At 40.9% G+C, this 22,836-nt stretch overlaps 1 protein-coding gene across 3 annotated transcripts in view; it reads right to left on the bottom strand.

The window, feature by feature from the left end:
• Positions 1–525: 525 nt before the first annotated feature.
• LOC125453148 (basic helix-loop-helix domain-containing protein USF3) overlaps positions 526–22,836 on the bottom strand; it is an 86,363-nt gene continuing 64,052 nt past the window's right edge. For all 3 annotated transcript variants that reach the window (XM_059646454.1, XM_059646453.1, XM_048532324.2), the window contains 3 exons: positions 19,119–19,201; positions 16,225–16,321; positions 526–9,402 (listed from right to left, as the gene is read on the bottom strand). In XM_059646454.1, the coding sequence (XP_059502437.1) occupies positions 2,720–9,402; positions 16,225–16,321; positions 19,119–19,201 (6,863 nt within the window). In that variant the 3' untranslated portion in view covers positions 526–2,719. The remainder of the gene's footprint in view (positions 9,403–16,224; positions 16,322–19,118; positions 19,202–22,836) is intronic.

Raw genomic sequence — 22,836 nt, 5'->3', positions numbered from 1 at the left:
TCAAAGCATGGGAGCAGGATTGGGGGAAGTGCAGACAAAAAGGGGAGAGCAAGAAATTGCTCAATGTAGGGTAGGGGTCATCAGTGGGCAGACAGCTATTTCAGTATTTTCAGCATTCAGAAGGGACAATCGAATGAAGTGGGGGTGAGGTGAGCGGTACTTTGTTTAGGGTTGGATTATGAACTAGTTCCAGATAGTTTTTAAGCCAGCTTTTATGGGTCCCCCGTCTTTCAGGGTTTTGATTTTAATGGATCCTGAGGATGCCCTGAATACTACCTTTCTGTGCAAGCACTGCATGGCTGAGAGCTCCAGATTTCTGCAAAGTGACCAATAATGAGGTAGGCAGGCAGTTACATAGCGTTAGTTGTCAGCAGCACCTACAAACATAGAATTTCAAAGGACTAAAGTTATGGAGCTCATTAGAACAGGTAAGAGATTCTATTAGAATTTAGCAGTGCTTGCTATGCCCAAATAACACATGCAATGTGGACAAAATGTGTTTTATTTAAAATAAAGACAGCACACTGTACAACACATTATATTACAAAAGCCCAATAAATGGAGGTAGGTGCAACTTTAAGGTTTTTTCCCCACTTATAACAATGGCTCCAAGTCTTACAGCACAACAAGGAATTTTGTTGCTCCTGTATATACACTCACTGGGTTTGCCTCAATCACTTTTTCATGTTCTGATACAGACCAATTGGTAGGTTGGTTAAAAAGGACAAAATTAAACACATGAGCTTGCCTGTGTTATAGATGTTTAAAGCAAAATTGTAGTAGTTTGATAGTGTTCTGTGCAAAAGATAAATCCAATTTAATAAACAAAGGTATCTGCAAGGAAATTATGAAGTCAGTTGTAATATCTGTAGCGTGGGGGGATCAAGATCATGTATCAAAGTTAATCACTTATTTGCATTTATTTCTCAGCAGAATTACCCGAGTCCATAATGTGGAAATAATGTACTTGGTCACAGACAATTTTCAGCTCCTTCCACATTTGTACTTCCAGGTGAAATTCTTGAATTGTAGCAGTGCTGATGAATATACTATTTCGCTTTTAGAGCAACCATCGTTCCAAGGCCAGGAAGTGACATAAACCATCATGTTAACCTGAACTTCAGACTAGCGCTATTTAACACAAAGGACTAATGCTTTTGCCCAGCTCATACCAGACATCCTTCTGGACTAATCAAATGGAACTGTTAATTGTGATTCATAATACCGGCAGGCATGTATAACAATGAAGGCTAAGAAAGTCCGCAACTTATTCTAGTTGGAACTATTGCAATCATAGTAAAGAATGACAATCATTACTCTGGTGGAGATTCCAATCTGCAGTCCCAAGTGAAAGGAGAAAATGGTAGATTATTGCAAGATTCAGTCCTCTGCTTGCACCACTGAGGTACACAAGATATTATAAACCTTCAAAACTACAAATGCATAAACGGCCATCTGAAAAGGTTAAATCCTGACCCCTACTGGTAATACAGCATACAATCTATTTGTATTAATCAGTGGGCAGTCACAGATAGAAACAGGCTGGTGATTCCTTTAAGTGTATGGTTAGAAGTAATTATTAAAAGCCCATTATTTCTAACTTTAAACCTTCGTCAAAACAAATTTCAGGCAGGTTCCTGTGAAGAGGGTTGATAATCACTTTTCATTAAAACACAAAGTTATTCAGCCCATGCAATAACTCAAATTGAAATACATTTATATGGAAATTAACTAGAACTTTTATTTAAATATCTTGTACAACACTCAAATTATTCAGCACCTCATCCACAAAATAAATTCTGTATTAAAATGTTTCCCCTCTATCCTTCACCTTGAGTTAACGGCAACCTGACTTGTATAAAGAATTTTCAATGCATGGGTGGGGGAGCAATCGATTGTCTAATTAAGCAAACTTACTCAGGCAAATTTTACTTAATGGGCATAATTCATGAAGAGATTTATCCTATCAAGAAACTGATTGTACTTCCACAAGTTTTATAATTGCATGACTTATATTTGGGACATTATGTAAAGACCAAAAGCTTGTGTTAAAATTAATTCCTCTTCTTACACTTTTGCTCTGTTACACAGGCAAAGCAACAAGCTAAGCTGCTAGTCACAAACTGGAATAGTACTCCATGCTCAAAATAATGTGTAACATCAGACTAACAAATACTTGCTGCCGTGATGGTGTGCGAATCATCTTCCCACATATTTACAAATTAATGCTTATTCAGTCCTATGAATGCCTTGAACCATTAACATATTGCAAACCTATACTAATACAATATATACAAGACACATTATGCTGCCTCCAGTTTCTGAAAATTATCCTTGTGAACAGCATGTTGTGTGGCACGTAAATATTTTTTGTATCGGTAAAAGTAGGTGACCACTAGATAACAGTTGTATTCACACACCCATTCATTTTCCTCCTGTCCCATTCACTCACCTCAAAGGCCCCCACTGAGATATTTCTGCAAACGATACCAAATAGAAAGTGTCTTGCATAAGTCAACGTAATGTATGTTTAAGATGACAAACTAAAGATTGTGGTGAAGGTGGGTCTGACAGGAAGAAGGGTAGTAATGATTTTTGGACTTCACAGGTGGACAACGAATACCCACACAGCAAACAGATTGTAATCCACCTGACCATTCAATAAAACATGTGCAACAATAACAGTCCCACAAAAATAAAGATCAAGCAGCATCCAACTCTACACAGCAGAGCTACCATCGTGGCCCAATATGTGGCTTATATTGTGAGCAGATCGGTTTGAGTGTTGTTTAGAGACATCTGAAAGAGCTGGATTGGTTAAAGGCAACAAAGGTGACATGGGCATGGCTGTACTATCTGGGGCAAGGGGAGCAGCAGCAATTTCGGGGAAGAGAGTGGTAAGATTGAAGTTGGAGAGATGTGGGGTGATGCTTGAAGTGTTGGCCATCGGTCTGGCTGGGATTTCAGGGAGAAGGGGAAAATTTGGTTGTGGGAAGCCAACCGGCCGAGGGGGAGACAGGATGGACCCAAACGGGTTGTTAAGTCCTCCAGTGTTGGTTTTCTCTGTGCTTGGACTGCTGAAGATCTGATTGGAAAAGTAGGGTATAGAGAGATCATTGGAAAGGTTGGGATGAGCTGGAGAGTATGGAGGGTAAAATGAGGACAGAGGATTTTGTGGTTCAACTGGTATGAGCGCCGGGGTGCGATTTGCACCTGGCTGGGTTACCGGAGGAATAAACGATGGGTTTGCATTAATTGGAGGGTTCATGCCACTTTCTGGGATGAAAGGGAATCCAAAGTTCTGAGACAGTGAGTGCTGGTCAGGAGTTAGATTATCATTCGGTAATTGCTGCCCATCAGTCATGAAACGCACAATGCTTCCTGCTCGAGCCCCCACTGGCTGCTGACGGCCAAGGATCGTACTGCTACTGGACGCTAGGGGCAACTGAAGTCCATGCTCAAAAACATTCCCACTTCTGTGGTTCCCAGAGCGAGACCGATCAGTCTGCCGCATCTTTGAAGCTGAGCCCTCCTGGGCTGGGTGGCGTACACGCTGGGTAACCCCTGAGGAATTGGGCTGCTGAATTGAGTGTCCTTGTTCATTCCCACCGTGGGAAACTGTAGCGTGAGACATCACGGGTCTAACCGCTCCATGCACATTGGGAGAGACCTGTGAATTTGGATGGCACTTATTTCCTTGACTTTCATTCATTCTAAGGGAGTTTTTTTGAGCTGGCACATTTGGACTAGTGTTCCGGCCCTGACTGTCGGCCACAGAAGAAGAATTTGAGTAGGCAATGCTTAAAGAGCTGTTTCTAGAACTGTGTGCTCCTAAAGTCATGTCACAACTTTCACGATTCTGCAGCTCACCATCCCTTCTAATGTGAACTCCTTCTCTTGCAGATGGGCAACTGTATTCAATAGTTGCTGGAGGGAGACACTGGGTGTTCCTTGGATGTTCTGACACTGTCCTTTGGCTTGCACCTATTTGCTCATTGAGTGGAGGAGCTAGTAGACTTTGCATGAAACTCTGATGACAGGAACCTTCATTCTCCCTTAAAGAAACTCCACTTCCTGATGAGATCCCTTGCATCGGCAAATAAGGCAACCTGGCTTGCCTTTCAGTCACTGTACCCTGCCCCAGTTTGAAACCATGTGATTGCATTCCTCTGTGTGTTGGCATACTATTAACCATCTCATTACTCCTTGATGATTGCACCTCAAAAGTGCCAACACCTTGAGTTGTCACATTCACTTTAAAAGGAGGACAGTCAGGAAGGCCTTGAACATCAGAATTTATGCAATGGTCCAGAGCCAACTTAGTATGCAAGCTGTGAACAGGCAGGTTTTTGTTTATTGATAAATCAAGATAGGTTCGCATTTCAGACTGCTCCAGATTATTTCGAGGGCTCTGCACTGCCATTCCCATTCGGGATTCTGCATTTGAAGGTGCTTTTCTGATCAAAGCCTCTGCAGAATAACTAGAAATTCTGTTCCTCTCTTGTCTGTGAGTGGTAAACTGCATTTCTGAAGGCCGCGACACAGTGTTGGATTTAGAAGCCATTTGCTGATCCAATGACCTCGAGGTCAACAACCTCTGGATGCGAGACTGCCCAGCTTGTTCGGAAGGGGTCCCGGATCCCTGTGGCCCACTTCTAGCGTTATCTTGCTGCTGCTGGTGCATGAGATCCTGGCTGTGAAGGTTCTGAGTATGGCTGCTGTGATGGTTTCTGTTATTCACAGAATTGTCACACCTTTTATCTTGTGAATTTCCAAAGTGTGGGTGCGGCATTTGCTGAAGTTGTTGCTGATGGTGATGGTGCGGATGATGATGATGGTGATTCCCTTTCTGTCGTCCTTGATTATTGCCACTTGGATGTTGCTTTTGTTGCATTGACAGTTGAGGAGCTTGACTCCCTCGCATGACCCCTCGTTTCTTCTGCATTTGGATTTCTTGCTGTGCAGTGCGGGGCTGCTGGGCACTGTGAGCATGGGGCTGGATTGAGCTGTCATTGTGTGGAAGATGATGCTGGAGGTGGTATAAATTCCTTTCTCGTATCTGGCCCTGATGGTGTTTGTAATACATGTGGCTGTGGTGGACATTCAGGCCAGTCTGTGAAGAGACAGTCTGCTGGGATACCACGTGCTGCTGCAGCTGTTGTCCCTGTCCTTCCTGAATTCGTGGCTGTACATTACAATGAGTTTCTGTAGGCCTTAAAGTTTCAGTAGCATTCGAAGTTGGGAAGTTAGTTGGTGGGAATAAGGAGCTAAGACTATCTGTGTGCCCTGGATTACTACTTGAGACTAACAAACTTGAAGAATTTGTTGGCAACTGGCTGATAAATGTTTGACTACATTCGGAAATACGTTGCTCTGCAATTGTACTTACTGTGGACTTTCCTTCAAGTCTCATGGCTGCATTCTGGCATTGTTTTTGTCTCTTTGCTGTTGAGATTAAGTGGTCATCTGGCCCTGTCCGCTTTGTTGCATCTTTTCGACTCTCGTTGCTTTGCTTCAAATGTGGCTCCAAAGCAAGAGAAGACTGTGAGTTACCTTTCACAGAATTTAGATGCTCATGAGAATATTCTGTCAACAGGGTGGGTTGGGAAGACTGTTCAGTATATGTAGTGGCTTCACTGCATAGATCAGCTGGAGCACAGACTGGGAGCTGCTCCGTAAGTTGGGTTTGACCTGAGCAGACATGCATTTGATTAGCTTGACTATGACAGGCACGGTTAATAACACTCAGGTTAGCAGAGCCAGAAGATGTGCAAATCAGTGGCACATTCGAGATTTCTTTTACAACAGAAATTGAAGTCTTAGTAATGGGCATTCCTTTTGAGTTGGTATCCATTGGCTGTGATTGTTGTGTTTGACCTTCAGCTGCATTAGCCTCTGTCAAATTTGGACTATTCTCTTTAACGCTCAGGCTTTTAACAGATTGTTGACTTGCACATGCTTCTTTATCTGGAAAAGGAATTTTCTGAACTTTGGACTGAACATCACATAGAGTAACGTCTGAAGTCAAACCTTTTCCTGGACTTCCATGTTCAAAGATTGCTCTGGCAGCAAGGGCGACAATGTCATTCGGCTCAGATAAGCTGTAGTTATTAAAAGTGTTGGACATTGTACTGATGCAAGATGCATCCTCCCGGGTGGTATCTGGCAGCATGGAAGCAACGGAAAAGCCACGGCTACTGCCAGAGCTGCTGGACATGGGTGACTCGGTCTGGCGGTGCACAATTAATGGACCTCCCATATTCTCTTGATCAGGGTTGCACAGCTGCTGCTGCACACCACTTTCAATCTCTGTGCTTACCAACATAATGTCTTTATGGGGTTCACCCTTTTCATAAAACGACATGCCAGTTGTGGTTTCTCCAGAGCTGTCAACACAGAGCTCACTGTCAGCACAGGAGTCTTTCACAAAAGACAGCAAGGAGCTCTTCTCATCTGATGTTTTTTCTCCAAGCGTCACTCCATGAATCATGCTACCACTGACTTGATTATTAACTTCTTTAGTCGCTGCAAACTTGCTCATTTCTAATGGTCCTTTGTGCCAGTCTGGGCTCTTTTCTTTGTCACTTCCGCTGCATTGGTGCTGTGCAGCTGCAAGAGATTCTAACTGTGCAGAAACACTGGTTACCCCAGGTGTGTGGCAGATATTTGCGACAGCAGTTTGCAAATCAACTAGGTCACTGCCTTTGTCTATTGAAAATGCTCTTGATGCTTGAAGAGTTGCATTTGAACTGTACAGTGATGATGGCAGAACTGACGTTGATACATCTGTGATTACACATGGAGGGGATGGTACACGTGAAACATTCTTGACCAGATCACCCCGAGAAGAAGAAGGTGGCAGTGATACAGCTAACGTTGATGCAGCTGAAATTTCTGACAGTATGTCAGACTGTTCTTGAGAGAATGGCTCAGCTACTGCTGGTTCTGTTAAATGTGATGGGTGTACATGTTGAGAGAGCCTGACTGCTGATTGCTGCCTGTCCACTCCCTCCTGTGAAGTGACAGAAGTGACCACTGTAGCTACCACTAATGTTGGAATCTGAGACAGCGATGATTGCTGGGATACCAAGCCTTGCGATGACAAAATTTGATCACCACTGGTTAGCGAATGCAAAGAAATGTCTTTGATAGATTTGTTATTTTGAACACAATTGGCACCCACCTTTGATTTGCTCCCATTACATGTGGCCTTCCTTGTGGTTCCTTGCTTTGTAGAGAGGGGTTTCTTTTGCAGCTTTTTAGTTTTACAGCTAGAGGGTGGACCAAGAGGGGAGGTTTTGGAGCATGAACTGCTTGTGTGCCATGAAGATGTCCTTGATATGTCCGTGCTAGTGTTGGCCATTGTGGTGTCAGAAGCAGAGGTGGTGCCACTAGTAACCTGGCTTTTGACAGGAGCTGAAGAACTGGGTGTGTGGTCACTACTCAGTTGTAAGCCCCCTTGCTCTGCCATCTGAGAGATACTTTGGCTGAGGTTTGTCAATGCGCCAAAAGTATTAAGAGCCACATTGGTGTTTGGATCGGCACTGGTTGTTGGCTGAATGATTTGCATAGTGTTCTGGCTGGAGGCCCCTGTCTGCTTTACAGGCTGCAGAGCGAATAATTGGCCATTGACTGAGATAGTCTGCTGCTGGCTTGATCCCACTGTAGTGCAGGGCTGAGAGCTCATGGAAGCAGATGAAGAAACAGGGCGCGGCAATATGTGAACAAGGTGCTTCCCTCCCACTGTCTGAAAACTAAGAGTGTTCTGTGCATTCCCGTTGCTGCATATCAGTTGACTGGAGTCAAGAGTTGGTAACCTATTGCTCGTTTGAGCAGGGACTACGGATACAGCGTTCTGACTGGCTGCTTGTATAATAACAATTTGCTGACCCGGTGCCTGGCTGTTGAGGGCACCTCTCACTACAGCAGGTGAGGTTGGATTAGCTGGCTGGAAGATGATCACATTTGGATTGTTGGGAGTGGAAGAGACAGATGTCCCTGCAGGGCGGGTCATCTGAATTACCTGCAAAGGGGGAAGCAACGAGACCATTTTGGCGGCTGGCTGGACTGGAATTTGTGACTGCGCTAAAACTGACTGCAAGGGTAGTGGCTGCAGGGGGTGCTGCATGGTAACTGCCGCATGTTGCTGGAGTTGCTTGTATGTGGAACACAACGAAACCCCGTCAAACGCTGTTGTAGTCGAAGGTACTACAGTAACATTATTAAACGGTTGGCCACTTTCTGAAATGGAGAACGTACTTCTGGTGCTCAGATTTTCATTTAGTGACACTGGCAACATACTACAGCACCCCTGGCTGACAGGGTGAACGGTATTGCCTGTTAGTTGTAAAGTAGTCCATGTAGTTTGTGTATTGCCTGCAGAACTCATGCGTGAAAACGTACTAACACTGTTTGAGTCTGAAATGCCAGTATATGTACAGGCTGCATAACACACAGTCCATGAACTGGCCATTGGACAACAAGACATCACACCTCCATTAGAGGCTGTCCTCAGTTTGAAAGATGGTGATGGAACGACAAGACCACCAACTGACACAGGAGCATTTTGGCAAATGTGTGAAGCCAACATATTTTCAGAATATTCAGTAACAGGAAACTTTGCTGACCTCAACTCAGGTCTCTGGCTACTCACAGACGAAGACCCCAAAAATGACTGTGGTGACACGCCACTGGGGTTCTCTACCCCTGTAGATGGCATACCAATCTGCAGTGAATGCAATGGCAAGGCAAAGCAAGTATTAGTAGTAACATTGAGAACACTCTGCGTAGGATGGCTGTTGGCAGTTTCCAAGGTGTTCTGCACAAAGTTCCCTGTAGGATGTCCCAGTTCAATTTGTGCAGAAGTGTTTGCAGGACAAGCTAAAGTGGTTGATGCACAGTTGGCAAGAGACAACTGAGTAGAAACATTCAGCACACTCGGTATAGTGTTGCTACTGGAGGTGGTGGTACACTGAATGGTGTTCAGAGACGGTCTCGTTGTAGGAAGACATTCAGGAACTTCCTGCTGCGCGGCCAATGTTGGAAGTTGAGCTCCATTTGCTAAAGAGCAAATGTCAGGCATTGCAATGGGTTCCATTATATCGAGACATGTTTCTGGTGTATTATTGTTCACTGTGGTAAGAGCCTGTTCTGGTGAACTCTGTACCGCAACTGGTTGGCAATTTCCGTTTAATTGGTTTCCATTTGTGTAGACCAATATATCATCTTGCATTTGGTTGGAAGAAATAACCATTGTAACTTTTGTACTTTTGAATTTCCTCTTCCAATGTATGGTAGGGTCATCATGCAAGCAGATGTCATTGGCTTTCAGTAACTCTGCAAAACGGTCATTTTCTTTTTGTAGCTCATTCAACTGCTTCCGAAGCCTTACAATTTCTTCGCCTGCAAAAAGAACATAAATTTAATCTGAAGTTAATCAGGATTCAATTAAGCCTAGTGTCAGTACCTGATCTTATTTAAAATAAGAAACAATTTTGTCCTTTCTTTGAAACTGCTTTATTTCTCCATGCAAACCATTACTCATTTTTCTATTTCTGAAGCTTGAAATCAAGGATGTGGCAAAGTCCCTGCCTTAGGTTATGAGAAAAGCATCTCGAACATTCTTTCAAAATGTTTAGAGTCGACCTTCCTAATAATTAATAATTTTGAAATTCTCAATACTTTTTTTTAAAATGAGTTGCCCATCCATCACAGCAAAAATGCCTGTCACTGAAAGGATCGCCCATCTTCATTATAGAGCTTATGCTTTTCATTCTGACAAGAATGATGTTCTGCAACTTATGCATAATGACATTATACAACCCATGAAAGTTGTAGGAAACTGTACTTTCATTTTGCGTTTTAAATTTATGGTGAAGCAAGATAAAGGTTACTGCTTTTCAACTTGATGCTGATGTAAACAAGCATACAGACAAAATGTCCTCGTATTCCAGCACATTTTTTGAGTCAAAAAACACCAAAGGGAGGAGACATTATTCACTATTAATGATTTTCCCTTGTTAGCAAACTGATATAGCAAGTTTCTGAAGTACATAAGACTACCTTCACGTCACACAGTAATGTTCAGTTATACAGTACAATAATATAATAATGTCCTACAGCATTGCATAAAAAAAATTATATAGTAAGAATTGACTGAGATACTCAGGAGATAACAGGGCAGATGGCCTAAAGTTTGGTCAAAGAAGTTGGTTTTAAACAATTTATTTCAGAATGAAAGAGAGGCAAGGAGGTTGAGGGAGGGAATTCCAAACCTTAGTATGTTGGCAGCTGAAAGTACATTCACCTATGGTGGAGTCATTAAAATATGAAGTGCTCAAGAGGCCAGAGTTAGAGGACTGCAGAAATCTTAAAAGGTTGTGGGGCTGCAGGAGATTGCAGGAATAGGCAGAGTGAAGTCATACAGAGATTTGAAAATAAGAATGGAACATTTAAACTCAAGACATTATAATTCGAAGGCCCAAAAGAGGTCAGTGAGCACACAGATAATGTGTGAATCAAGTTTGTGAGTAAAGGCAAAGATAGCAGAACAAAGGATGACCTAAAGTTCATGAGAATGGGAGATCAACCAACAGTACATTGTAACAGCCTGCTGTGTTCATCTAGCCTCACATTTTATTATCTTGGAATCTCCAGCATCTGCAGTTCCCATTATCTCTAGTACATTGTAACAGTCAAGTTTAAAGGAATAGAGGCACAGTGAGGGTTTGAGCAGCAGATGAGCTGAAGCAATAACGGAGTTATGGCAAAACAAATTACGTGAGATTGGAAATTCTCTTTGGGACAGCACACCAGTGAACAGTCTGACCACGGCTCAGAAAATGCTGGGGAAGGAAATCTGTCCTAGGGACCAGGGACAATGTCTTCAATCTTCCCAATTATTAATAGGAGGAAATGCTCATTCAGTATAGGACAGCAGACAGTGTCATAATTTAGATGCAGTAGAGAAGTCAAGGGAGGTAACAGATGTAGTTACTTTGGATATTATTTGTGGTAGTGGGTTGTGTTTGTGTAGGGGGTGGAATGGAGTACTTCCAATGTCATAATCCAGAAGCCATTATTCTTTATCCAGTAAGGGGGTTCCACAATTTGAGAGTTTTTCTACGTATTGGGGAAAACAAAAGGAAAGCATAGATCTGGTATACTCAATGAGGCCCAGGGGATACCACTGGATATCTTCTATCGTACTTACCATTTAGCCATTCCTGTTAGTAACTACTAACCATTCAACACTGCAGCCCATTATACCACAGCTACTGTCAAAACTACGTGGCTTCTCCCTTAGCACCTACTGCTGCAAGGTGCAGGACTCAAGGCAGAGGCATCAGCAGAGGCAAAGTGGCGGTTGTAGCCGTGACAACACCGTATTGTTGATTGGTCCAGTTACTTTGGATATTATTTGTGGTAGTGGGTTGTGTTTGTGTTGGGGGTGGAATGCAGTACTTCTAATGTCAAGACCCTTAAGAATCCTGCATGTTTCAATGAGATCACCTCTCATTCTTCTGAACTCCAGTGAGTACCACTCCAACCTGTTTAGTCTTCACTCATAAGACAACCCCACTATACAAGAGATCTAGCGAACCTTCTCTGAACTGCCTTCAATGAAATGATATCTTTCTTTAGAATGTGGACCTAAACTGTTCACTATTATCCAGTTGTGGTCTCACCAGCACTTTTTACAGTTGCAGTAAGACTTCTTTATTCTCATACTTCAACACCTTTGAAATAAGAGTTAACATTCTATTAGTCTTCCTACTCAAGAGCACTGCAGACAATTCTGGGCACCCTTCTCTGGGGAAGATGTTGTTAAATTTGAGGGTGCAGAGAAGATTTACAAGGATGTTGCCAGGATTGGAGAGTTTGAGTTATAGGGAAGAGGCTGAACAGCCTGGGGCTTTATTCCCCCTGAAACATCAGAGGTAGAAGGGTGATCTTACAGAGGATTATAAAAGAACAAGGAGTAGGGATAGGGTGAATAGCCAAGGTCTTTTTCCTAGGGTGTGGAAGTCCAAAACTAGGTGAGAGAGATTTAAAAAGGACTTGAGAGGTAATTCTTTCATGCAGAGGGTGGTACATGCATGGAAAGAGTTGCTAAAGGAAATGGCAGATGCAGGTAAAATTACAACATTTTAAAAGGCATCTAGATGGGTTTATGATTAGAAAGGGTTTACAGGAATATGGGCCAAATGTTGGCAAATGGGACTACGTCAGATTAGGATGTCTGGTTGGCATAGACAAGTTGGACCGAAGGGTCTGTTTCCATGCTGTATGACTCTAATTATCTACTGTGCCTGTGTGCTAGTTTTGTGTTTCATACACTAGTAACCCCAAGTCCCTTTATGTTGCAGCTTCTTGCAGTTTTTCTCCATTTAAGTTTAAATCTTGACCTTTTGTTCTCCCTTCCAAAATGAAACCCACACTTTCCTACATCATACTCCCTATGCTAACATTTTGCCCACTTATTCAACCAATCAATATTGCTCTGTAAACTGTTTTGTATCTCACTTGCAACTTGGTCTTTCCACCTAATTTTTGTTGTCTGCACATTTGGCTACAGTATCAGCTTCCTTCCATCAAGTCATTGATGTATATTATAAGCAGTTGTGGTCCCAGTATTGATCCTAGTGAAATTGTACTGGTTAGTAATTGCCGACCTGAAAGAGTACCCCTTATCTCCACTCACCATTTCCTGCCCATTCGCAAATTCTCCATCCATACCAATATACCACCTCTGACGCCATGGGCTACTCTCTAATGGCTAACCTCTTATGAAGTAACTTGTCAAATGCCTTCTGGAAGTCCAAATAGAGCATGTCTACTGGATCCCCTCTATCCACTTTGGTTATTATATCCTTGAAAAACTCGAATAAATTAGTCAGACAATTTCCCTTTCATCCATGCTTACTCTGCTTGATTAGATTAGATTAGATTCCCTACAGTGTGGAAACAGGCCCTTCAGCCCAACAAGTCCACACCGCCCCTCGAAACATCCCACCCAGACCTGTCCCCCTATAACCCACACACCCCTAACCACTACGGGCCATTTAGCATGGTCAATCCACCTAACCTGCACATCTTTGGACTGTGGGAGGAAAGCAGAACACCCAGAGGAAACCCACGCAGACAGGGGGAGAAAGTGCAAACTCCACACAGACAGCCGCCCGAGGCGGGAATCGAACCCGCGTCCTTGGCGCTGTGAGGTTGCAGTGCTAACCACTGAGCAACCGATTAGATTAAGATTTTCTAAATGAGCTGCTATTACTTCCTTAATAACCGATTCCAACACTTTTCTAACAATAGCTAATCAGTACTGCCTCTCTTGTGCTGTCACTGCCCTACCTCATACTACTCACACTCTTACAGTGCTCCTTGCTGCCTACAGAATGGCACAGCTTTTACAGTGAAGAACCAGGCTACTTAAACCGAGTCTATGCAGTTTAGATCCTTCTGTGGACTCTGTCAAACTCAACACAAGTCTCCTCCCATGTGACACATTACCCTATCAAAAGTCTTCCTGTTCATTTTCCTTCACACATTTGTACAACTAACATGTTAACAATTATTTATTCATCCCAACTGTTCTAATGGTAGCAAGTTTCCATTCTCTAGATACCTCCTTTGTTAACTTACTTGTCATTAACTTATCTGGTAGATTCTTTAAATAATTAGAATTTCATCAGTCTTTCACACAAAACATTTCTGGACAGTTTCATCTGTTTAACATGATCTGAGGAACCAGCCTGAGGAAGGGTCACCAGACCCAAAATGTTAACTCGGTTTTCTCCTTCACAGATGCTGCCAGACCTGCTGAGCTTTTCCAGCAACTTTGTTTTTGTTCCTGATTTACAGCATCCAGTTCTTTTGGTCTTTGGTCTACTTTTATGACACTGGCTCTGCTAAATTAGTTTGTTGTCACACACTATTTCACTTGTGCTGAGCATGAGGCTCCTTTGATATTAGTGAGGCTTGGATTTAGCTTTGTACTGTGCACTTAATGACAATGATAAGGGAGCAAACAGGTGAGTGGGGAAGAAGTAAATATTATCCCTCTATCACTAAAGAAATTAAATGAGGCTAAAGGCCAATAAGTTCCCTGGACTGGATAGGTTGCATCCTAGGATATTAAAAGAATAAGTTAGAGATTGCAAATCTAATGGTAGGAGTCTCCAAAGAATTTTTAGAATCTGGAGAAGTCCCAGAGGATTGGAAAACTTCCAATGACAAAAATCAAAAAGGGAGACAACAAACAGGTAACTATAGACTGTTTACCTTATCATCTATCATTGGAAAAATGTTAGTCTCTTATAAAAGATGTAATAGCAGAGCATTTAGAAATAAATAACTCAAACAGGGTCAGCATGGTTTCATGAAGGAGAAAATCCTGCCTGACAAATTTAGTAGAATCCTTTGAGAAGATAACTGGCAGGACGGATAGAGGGGAACAAACAGAAGTAATAGATATTGATTTCTAAAAGGCGTTCACCAAGGTACTGCATGTGAGGCTAATTAGGAACAGTCCACAGTATTGGGGGCAGCTTATTAGTACAGAAAAACATTTGGCTAACAGAAAATTGAAGTTGGGATAACAGCACCATTTTCAGGATGACAAACTGTAATTAATGGAAGGTCACAGGGATCTGTGTTGGGGGCCACAATTATTTATAATATGTACTGACAATTTGAATGAGAAAAATGAAGTATCAGCAGCAAGTTTTTGGATGACACTAATGAAGAAGAGCTCATATTGAGGATGACAGAGTCCACAGAAGGATCTAAACAGGGTTAAGTGTGTGAGCAAAAAAAATGGAATTTGAGAAAACGTAATGCTGTGCGCGTTAGCATTTAAACCAAAAAGAGGTGAGTATAATTAAATGGAGAAAAATTGCAGAAAACTTCAGTACAGAGGGCTTTAGGGGCTCTTGTGCATAAATCACAAAGAGGCAACTTAGAAGTTCAGCAGGTAAGATGGAAAGCAAATGGAATTTTGATCTTTATTTCAAAGGGAATGAAGTTCAATCAACAAGGAAGTCTTGCTGAAACTATACAAGGCACAAGTCAGACCACACCTAGAATACTGTGAACGGTTTTGTAATTGGAAAGATATGCTGATATTGGATACAGTCCAGAGAAGACTCACTAGGTTGGGTCTACAGTGTGTCTAGGACTAGAAAAAGTTGTAAATTAGTTGTCCAGTTAAGACTGCAATGAGGAAGAATTTATTCTCTAAAGTAGTTAACCTGTGGAACTCTTTACCACCGAGGGCTGTACAGGCTGAGTTATTAAGTATATTACATACTTTTTTTTGATCAGTATGGGAAAAATCAAGAAATTGAATGTTATCAGAGCAGCCAGGATCCCAGTGAATAGCAGAGTAGACTTTGAGCTAATGGTCTCCTGTTGCTTCTATGTTTTAACAATGTTGTGGCTTTAAGAAGTGTGTTTTGTTCTGGTTTCTTTTAAAAGAGAGATTCTGGGATAGGTGATGAGCAGTCTATGAGAAGACAAAACAACCTGGCACGCCTTGCGTTTGTTTTCTACAATTGGAACAATAGATACAGCTCGAGTAGGTATGGTAAAGTCGCATAAATCAAGGATTTTTAGTTAGCTTTTAGCAGCTGCTGTTGTGGACATGAAGTGGAAACTATTTTTCCTTCTCTAGAGTACAGCCAAAAGCTGGGGGTTCTCTTCCTAAGCTGCTGGATTGCATAGGAGACAAAATCTGTTTTCTGAATTTGCCTTTTTGTCAAAGGGTGTCTATATGGGATGTTGGTGTGTTGGAACAGTTAATAAGTAAGTTACTGTATCTATTATTCTGTTAAGTTTTCAATACAGTTAAGTTATCCAAGTTCTTCTTTCTTTTGTTGTACTTTAACTATAGTGCTTAAATAAATTGTGTTTTGCTAGGTTGAGCAGTCGAATTGCATCTAGAACACAGCACTTTACATTTGCCTTTAAAATAAGAAAAATGTAGGGTCTAGGCTATCTTCTTAAAATATTTTGAGGGGATCTGGTCCATAACAATATCTTATTTTATTGCACTTAAAGCAATTGAGAAAAAAGGTAAAATCTAAGATGGTTTGTGGATGATAGCTGATGGAAAAGTTGAATGAAATCAAGTTGCTGAATGTCAAATAATGTTCGGGTAAGTTGCCATTTCTTATCTGAAATAATGAAAGTGATTACACAACGATTATCACATCACACCTTGCTCTTTTGTTCCTCCATTCAACAGAATTTCATCATTCTGCCTTTTCAGTTCAGAGATGTACTTGTATGCTTGATCTAGTATCATGTTCTTACTCTGCAAAACAGGAAATTATAGATTAGCAAAACCCAGCAAATGTTTTAAAAGGCAGTACAATGGAAAATTGGACTTTGGGCTACATGTCGTCATGCTGGCACACTGACTGATGAGGAGCTGAGAACTATGGTGGAGCAAAGACATTTGGGTATCTAAACAACAATTATTTAAAGCTGGGGTAAAGACATAAAATCAAACCAAAGGCTATTCAAATACTAAGTTTTGTCTCAAGGAACTTGAAAACAAAGGTAATAGTGTTATCTTTCAGTTTTAGAACCTCAGATTGAACTCATTTATTGCATTCAGTTCTGGGAACCAGACCCTGGGAGCATTGCAAGAGTATCAAGAACAAGGAAGCTATATAATCTTCAAACAAATTTAAAAGTATCTTTTGAAAAAAAAAAGATCATAGACATTTAGAATTCTTTACCCCAAAAGACTGTGGACATGGAAGATGAATTGAAGATTTCAGAGCTTAAAATGAAAAGTTCTTCTTATAGAGCCATACAGCACAAAAACAGACCCTTTAGTTCAATGTGTCAGTGCCTACCATAATCCCAAACTAAATTAGCCCCACGTGCCTGCACTTGGCCCATATCCCTCTAAACATTTCCTATTCATGCAGTTATCTCAATGTCTTTTAAACCTTGCAACTGCACCTACATCCACCACTTTCTCTGGAAGTTCATTCTCACACGAACCACTGAGTAAAAAAAAAACTGCCCCTCATTACTTTTTACATCTTCCTCTTCTCACCTTAAAATTATGTCCCCTAGCCTTGAATTCTCCCACCCCAGGGGAAAAGACACCTGCCATTCACCTTATCTATACCCCTCGTGATTTTATAAACATCTATATGGTCATCTCTCAATTTTCCTCATCAGTTCCCATAATCTCTCATAAGCTCTTCACTGTTTCCACACAATCAGACTGTTTTCCTGAACACCCAGTGGCTAAAATCAGCCACAATTGGGAAAACTGAAGCAATTGCTCTTAGTCCCGACCATAAACTCCTTACCTTCACTACTAATTGTAACATTACCCCCGCAGTTATTTCAGGCTCAACTAGAATCTTCACAAACTCGGAATCCTGATTTGAGCTTCTGACCTCATGCCTTTTCCAGAAGGAACATCAACCTTGATAATGTCACTCCTAAGTCAGCCCATCTACCATTGAACCTATCTTTTCATGCTTGTCATGTCTAACTCCACCACTTTACAGATCAAATTACCTTCCCTCCATCCTCTGTAAAATTAAGCTCTTTCAAAACTCTACTCCCTGCATATTTTCCATACCAAGTTCACCCAGAACCCTCGACTCCAGGTCATTAGCAACTCAAAATAATGGATCTCATTCTGGTGATTAATCCCCTCTGTAGTGTTAATCATCCCCACTTCTTTGGGTTCCAATCAATTAAACTCTCTATTCCCTAACTCCACACAGTCCCTATCCCCTTGGTCTGCTCAACATTCTGGACTTTCCCTTCTAGGCCTTCATGTTTTTTGGCCTCCTTCTACTCTCCTTAAAACTTGCTTCATTTGCTAAACATCTGCTTAAGCCTCCCAAAATGCATTTTCTTGATGTGGTAATTTTCTTCTCCTGTGCACCTCTGCGAAACATCAGATGAAAAATAATGAGAGGATTCACTTCATAAAAAGTGCAATTCAACTGTACTTACTGTTTTCAGAAATGACTGACACTGGTACAAACGTCCCACGTATCTGCTTGGTTGATTTAGCAATATTTTCACTGCTGATTCGGACTGCTATATCTGGACTTGGCATTTCAATTTAGCACTGTGGTAATGTGGCATTGCACGAACAACAAAAGTACTCAAAAAGTTGACATTAAACTAAACTGAAATAATATCATGATCGTGGCTTCATACAACTTTGGGAAGCTGAGGAATAAATATTGGTCAAATAGAACGCTTACTCTTCATTGGCCTAGATTTTATTGATCAAAAAAGGCAGACTGAGGCTCAGATTAAGATCTCATACAAAAGACAGATACAGAACAATACTAAATACCTCAGTGATGTAATTTAAAAGGAATGTAGTGATTTCTCAGCATCCAAAAAATCTAATGGGAAAGAAATTGGTTTGGACAATTTTGGGCAACCTTACATTGTGTATCATTATGTTGAATATTTGGATTTCTCAATGGATGGGATACATCAAGTAAATCGGTGACAGATCTGCCATGATTATGGAATATTACAACAGTCTAAAAAAACTGAATGATCTGTTTTCTTCTGATGTTCCTGTGAACACAGTCTTAATAAATTCATTACCTACAGAAACGAACCACAAAACACCACAGAAGAAACCATTAAGATCATCTTCTGTCAATGAAAAGAGATCCTTTTTCAGGAATTTTAACAGTTGAGAGCAAGTACCTTCAGTCCCTGACAATTTCACAGTACCTGCCAAATTTGCAAGCTGCACAATTTAAAAGCAAGATACTTCAGTTCTGGCTCTGAAAACATCCAATTCTAAGGTACAGAATTGATATATTACTTGGTGGCAAATCAGGACATTGTGTTATTTGATTCAATCTCAGATTCAATGCTTATGGTCTTTTTGAACAGTGACTAGAAATGTATCATCATGCCTTGTTCTCCAAATTTCCAACAAGTATTGCCCAATAGAGATAAGATTGAAACACATAGTACACCCCTATCAGTAACTGAAAACATGAGACAAATACTTTTTGTTACAAATTATAACCTTTAATGTTATTATCCGTTCAATCGGTCGTAAGGACTTTCAAATCCAATCTTAGAAATAGTTTTACCTGCTTCAAGGCGGGAGAGCATGGAATAAGTTCTCCGATTTTATTTATTCCAGAGTTAATCTTCTTCTTTCGATGCCTTTCGACTAGGAACAACAGAATTTGTTTTTTTAAAAAATATACCATGTTAGGTTTTTGCTAATTTCAGTTTCTCTTCCATTCCCTCAAGGTGTCTTAATAGGTCCACACACAACTCACAGATAGGAAGTTAGTGTTGTGAGCATGACCATTTCCCTATTACTCCACATCATAGCCCAATGGAATTAATTTATGCAGCATGTTAACTAGATTAAAAGACAGTTGTATGCTTTTTGAACACACGCTAACTAGCCCCTAATATGTAATTATTCAACCATACATCCAATAACAATAGCATTGCAATCTTCAGTTTTCAAATTCAATTTGTACCCACAATGTTAACGGAATCTCACGTAATCAGATTTGTTTATTGGATCTTTGCCTCATTTAGGCGGACACTATATTATTCCAGGCCAGCACTGCTTCTCACGGCCTCACTTCCAACACTAAAACTACAGGGGGAGATGATGTTAGTCCTTGCAGTGAACACATGGGCCCCTTGACTGCTGGATGTGAGTTTGCTCGCTGAGCTGGAAGGTTAGTTTTCACTTTTTGAAGAGGAAGAGAAGCAAGCACATTCTTGTGTATTTTTTTTAAATGATGTCATGCAAAAGATTAAATCATCCAGCAATTAGAAAAATTTAACATGTCCATTACTGTACCAGACATCATCACAGGAACAGTAAAATGGGTAGGACCAATTTTCTAACAGTATAATGCATTAAACTTGACCAATATGGAAACAATCCAATGGGTACAGAAATTTGTTTTTTTTTTAAAATTGTACTGTGAAACTGATCGCTGCTGTAACCATGTAATGGAATGGAATTAACAAATGCTGTACTATAATATGGCATAATAAGAGCAGAATTGATCATTGCTCTTATAAAGTACAATTTATTTGTTGAATTCTGCGAGTAGGATAATGCAATGGATACGTGTAATGCCACAGCAAAGGTAAGATAATCAGTATACCCATTACTACAACAGGACAATACAATTTATTAGCTGCTATGAATAGACAAACAAGAAACAATAGTACGCCACTTGACCCTTCAAGCCTATTCCACCATGAAGTAAGATCATGGCTGATCTGATTATAACCTTTATTGTGACATGTCTCAATATCCCTGATAACCTATCACCTCTCAGTAATCAAGAATCTAGAATCCTCTCCTGATTTATTGCATTAACTCTTTCTGCGTGGTTGTCTACAAAACAAAAAGCAGTCTAGGCACATTCTCTTCCGGTACTTGGGAGCAGTGGTGAGAAAGCTGGCATGGAAAAAATAGTTCAACTGATGACGTTATTAAATCTACTTTCCACTTCTCTTCTCCTCATATAGCTCAATCACTACAAGAGGTACATTGCCAGAGAGGAGCTAAGGAACATCGTGCAGACCAGAAAATGCCTACCTAATGGCACACACAAGATTTCCATTGTGCATCTTTTTAATGACAAAGTTATGAAGATGTCTGCTCTATCCCACGTCCATTGTAGTTTGATTAATTCATAGAGAACGACACTGTTGATTAACCAACAACTGCAATGTTGCTATGTCACCTATCAGATGGTAGAAGGTGAACAGGATAGATGTTGATCTTTCAGCGCACAGCAAATCTTGTGCATAATACTGTTTTGGACAAAATCTTCAAACTGGTAAATTTCACTGTGAAACTTAAGCAGTTAAATAAATCCTAAACAGATCATTTCATACCTCATTAGGATGAAAGGCTCTGTTACTCAGACTGAAGGAAAGATTATTAACATGTCATTTTGCATGTTGCACGACTGCAGACTTGACTTCCTCTCAGTATCTACACACGTCACCAAATTGCAAAAATTTAGTTTGCTTTCAGTAACACAACAATATTTTCTGTAAAGTAAAACTTATTTCCTATGTAGCATTGAACCTAATATATATTAGAATATATTCTTACTGCAGTTATACAGGGCCATGGTGAGATAATGCCTACAGCACTGCATGCAGTTTCAGCACCATCTTCTCAAGGGCAGCTAGGGATGGACAATAAATGTTGGCCTACCAGCCATTCTTGATATATCCCATGAGTAAATTAAAAACAAATGTTTACTGGACCTGACTTCACTAGGGTAAAGAAGGATGAGAGGGGATCAGATTGAAACATATAAAATTCTAACTAGACTGGTCAAACTAGATGCAGGGAGAGTATTTTTCCTGGTTGGGGAGTCTAGAACCAGGGTCACAGGCTTGAGATTTGGGATAGGCTTCTTGAGACTGAGATGAGGAAACTTTTCTTCTCAAAAAAGCGTAGTGATTGTAGAATTCCCTGCCACATAATGCTACATAGGCCAAGTCACTTAATATATTCAAGAAAGACACAGTAAATTTCTTGATATCAAAGGCATCAATGGGAGAAAATAGGAATATGAGGAAGAGATGAAGGATCAGCCACGATCACAATAAAAGGTGCAGCAGAGTCGAAGGGCTGAATGGTCTACTTGGGCTTCTAGTTTCTATGTTTAACATTGTGCAATTATTATAAGCATATTCTACCAGACTGCCACCACATAAAACCCAAAAGTTCAGTGAGTAGGGCTAATTGGAAAATTCCGTAAGCTTTTTCTCAGCTAGCCAGAACATGCAGGATCCAACTGTGCTCTGTGAATCAATGATATCTAAGCATTTTAATGAAATAACTGTGCACCCGTGTCTACAGTTTGAGATGTCTCATGAAAAGTCCGCCATGCTTTGCCACTCTGTACAGTGAGGCTTCCTGTACAGATTGCTGCTGTAAACCTGCCCCCTTTTCACCACTGTCAACAGCCTGGACGTGCCATTGCATTCCATGTTGCAATCTCGGTGGCAGGGATCTCCAGTGGGAGGCTGTCTTTTGTATCGGAGTTTTCCCTTTTACTATCTGGAATTTGTCATGGATCGTGTTTGTGTGCAGCAGTTCCATGCAACAGGAGAATCAGATTGTTCAGGGACTAACAGACTGCTTGTATTTTCTGAAGCCTTGAGGAGTTGAAGTTCCAGATGTTCACAGGTTACACAAGATTGTACAGAGGGCTCTTATTTAATTTGTGGTTGCACATCAGTCCCGCCTTCTTGATCTTTGGTTAGCTGGTGTGGATTGGGGGTGGGATTAGTGATATGGACAGATTGGAAGATCTCCTTGTGGGTTTGGTCTTTAGCTGAAGTGGCCAGTAATAGGTGCAGACAGTAGGCCATAGACGGAGTTATAATAAGTGACTACCTGCTCCCTCTTCCATGCTTACATTTGCACCCACGTGTTTTCTAAAAGAGTTAATACATTATCCATTGACACACTTGAGATCTTTCATGGCCATTGGGCACATTAGGCAATGGAGTTGCATCCACACACATCATTTTAACTTAAAGTTTAAAATTTACCTTTAAACGTTTGATTTTTGTTACAGTGCCCCTTTAAGAGACTGTTAACACTTCTTTTGGTTTCATTTTAATGGTTAATTTCAAAGGTATGGAAAGAATGCATATCTCTAAACATCTGATATGAGAATTTGCTGCATGTACAGTGGTTTTGTTCGATGCTCCTCACTGCAGTGGTATATTTCTCTTTATAATGTGCTATCACCCTTTCCATTATACTTCCCTCCCAATTCTCTACCAAAATGACTT

Source organism: Stegostoma tigrinum, chromosome 6 (assembly GCF_030684315.1).
Source record: "Stegostoma tigrinum isolate sSteTig4 chromosome 6, sSteTig4.hap1, whole genome shotgun sequence".
NCBI classification, from domain to species: domain Eukaryota; kingdom Metazoa; phylum Chordata; class Chondrichthyes; order Orectolobiformes; family Stegostomatidae; genus Stegostoma; species Stegostoma tigrinum.
This window is presented reverse-complemented; position numbering and strand designations above follow the sequence as displayed.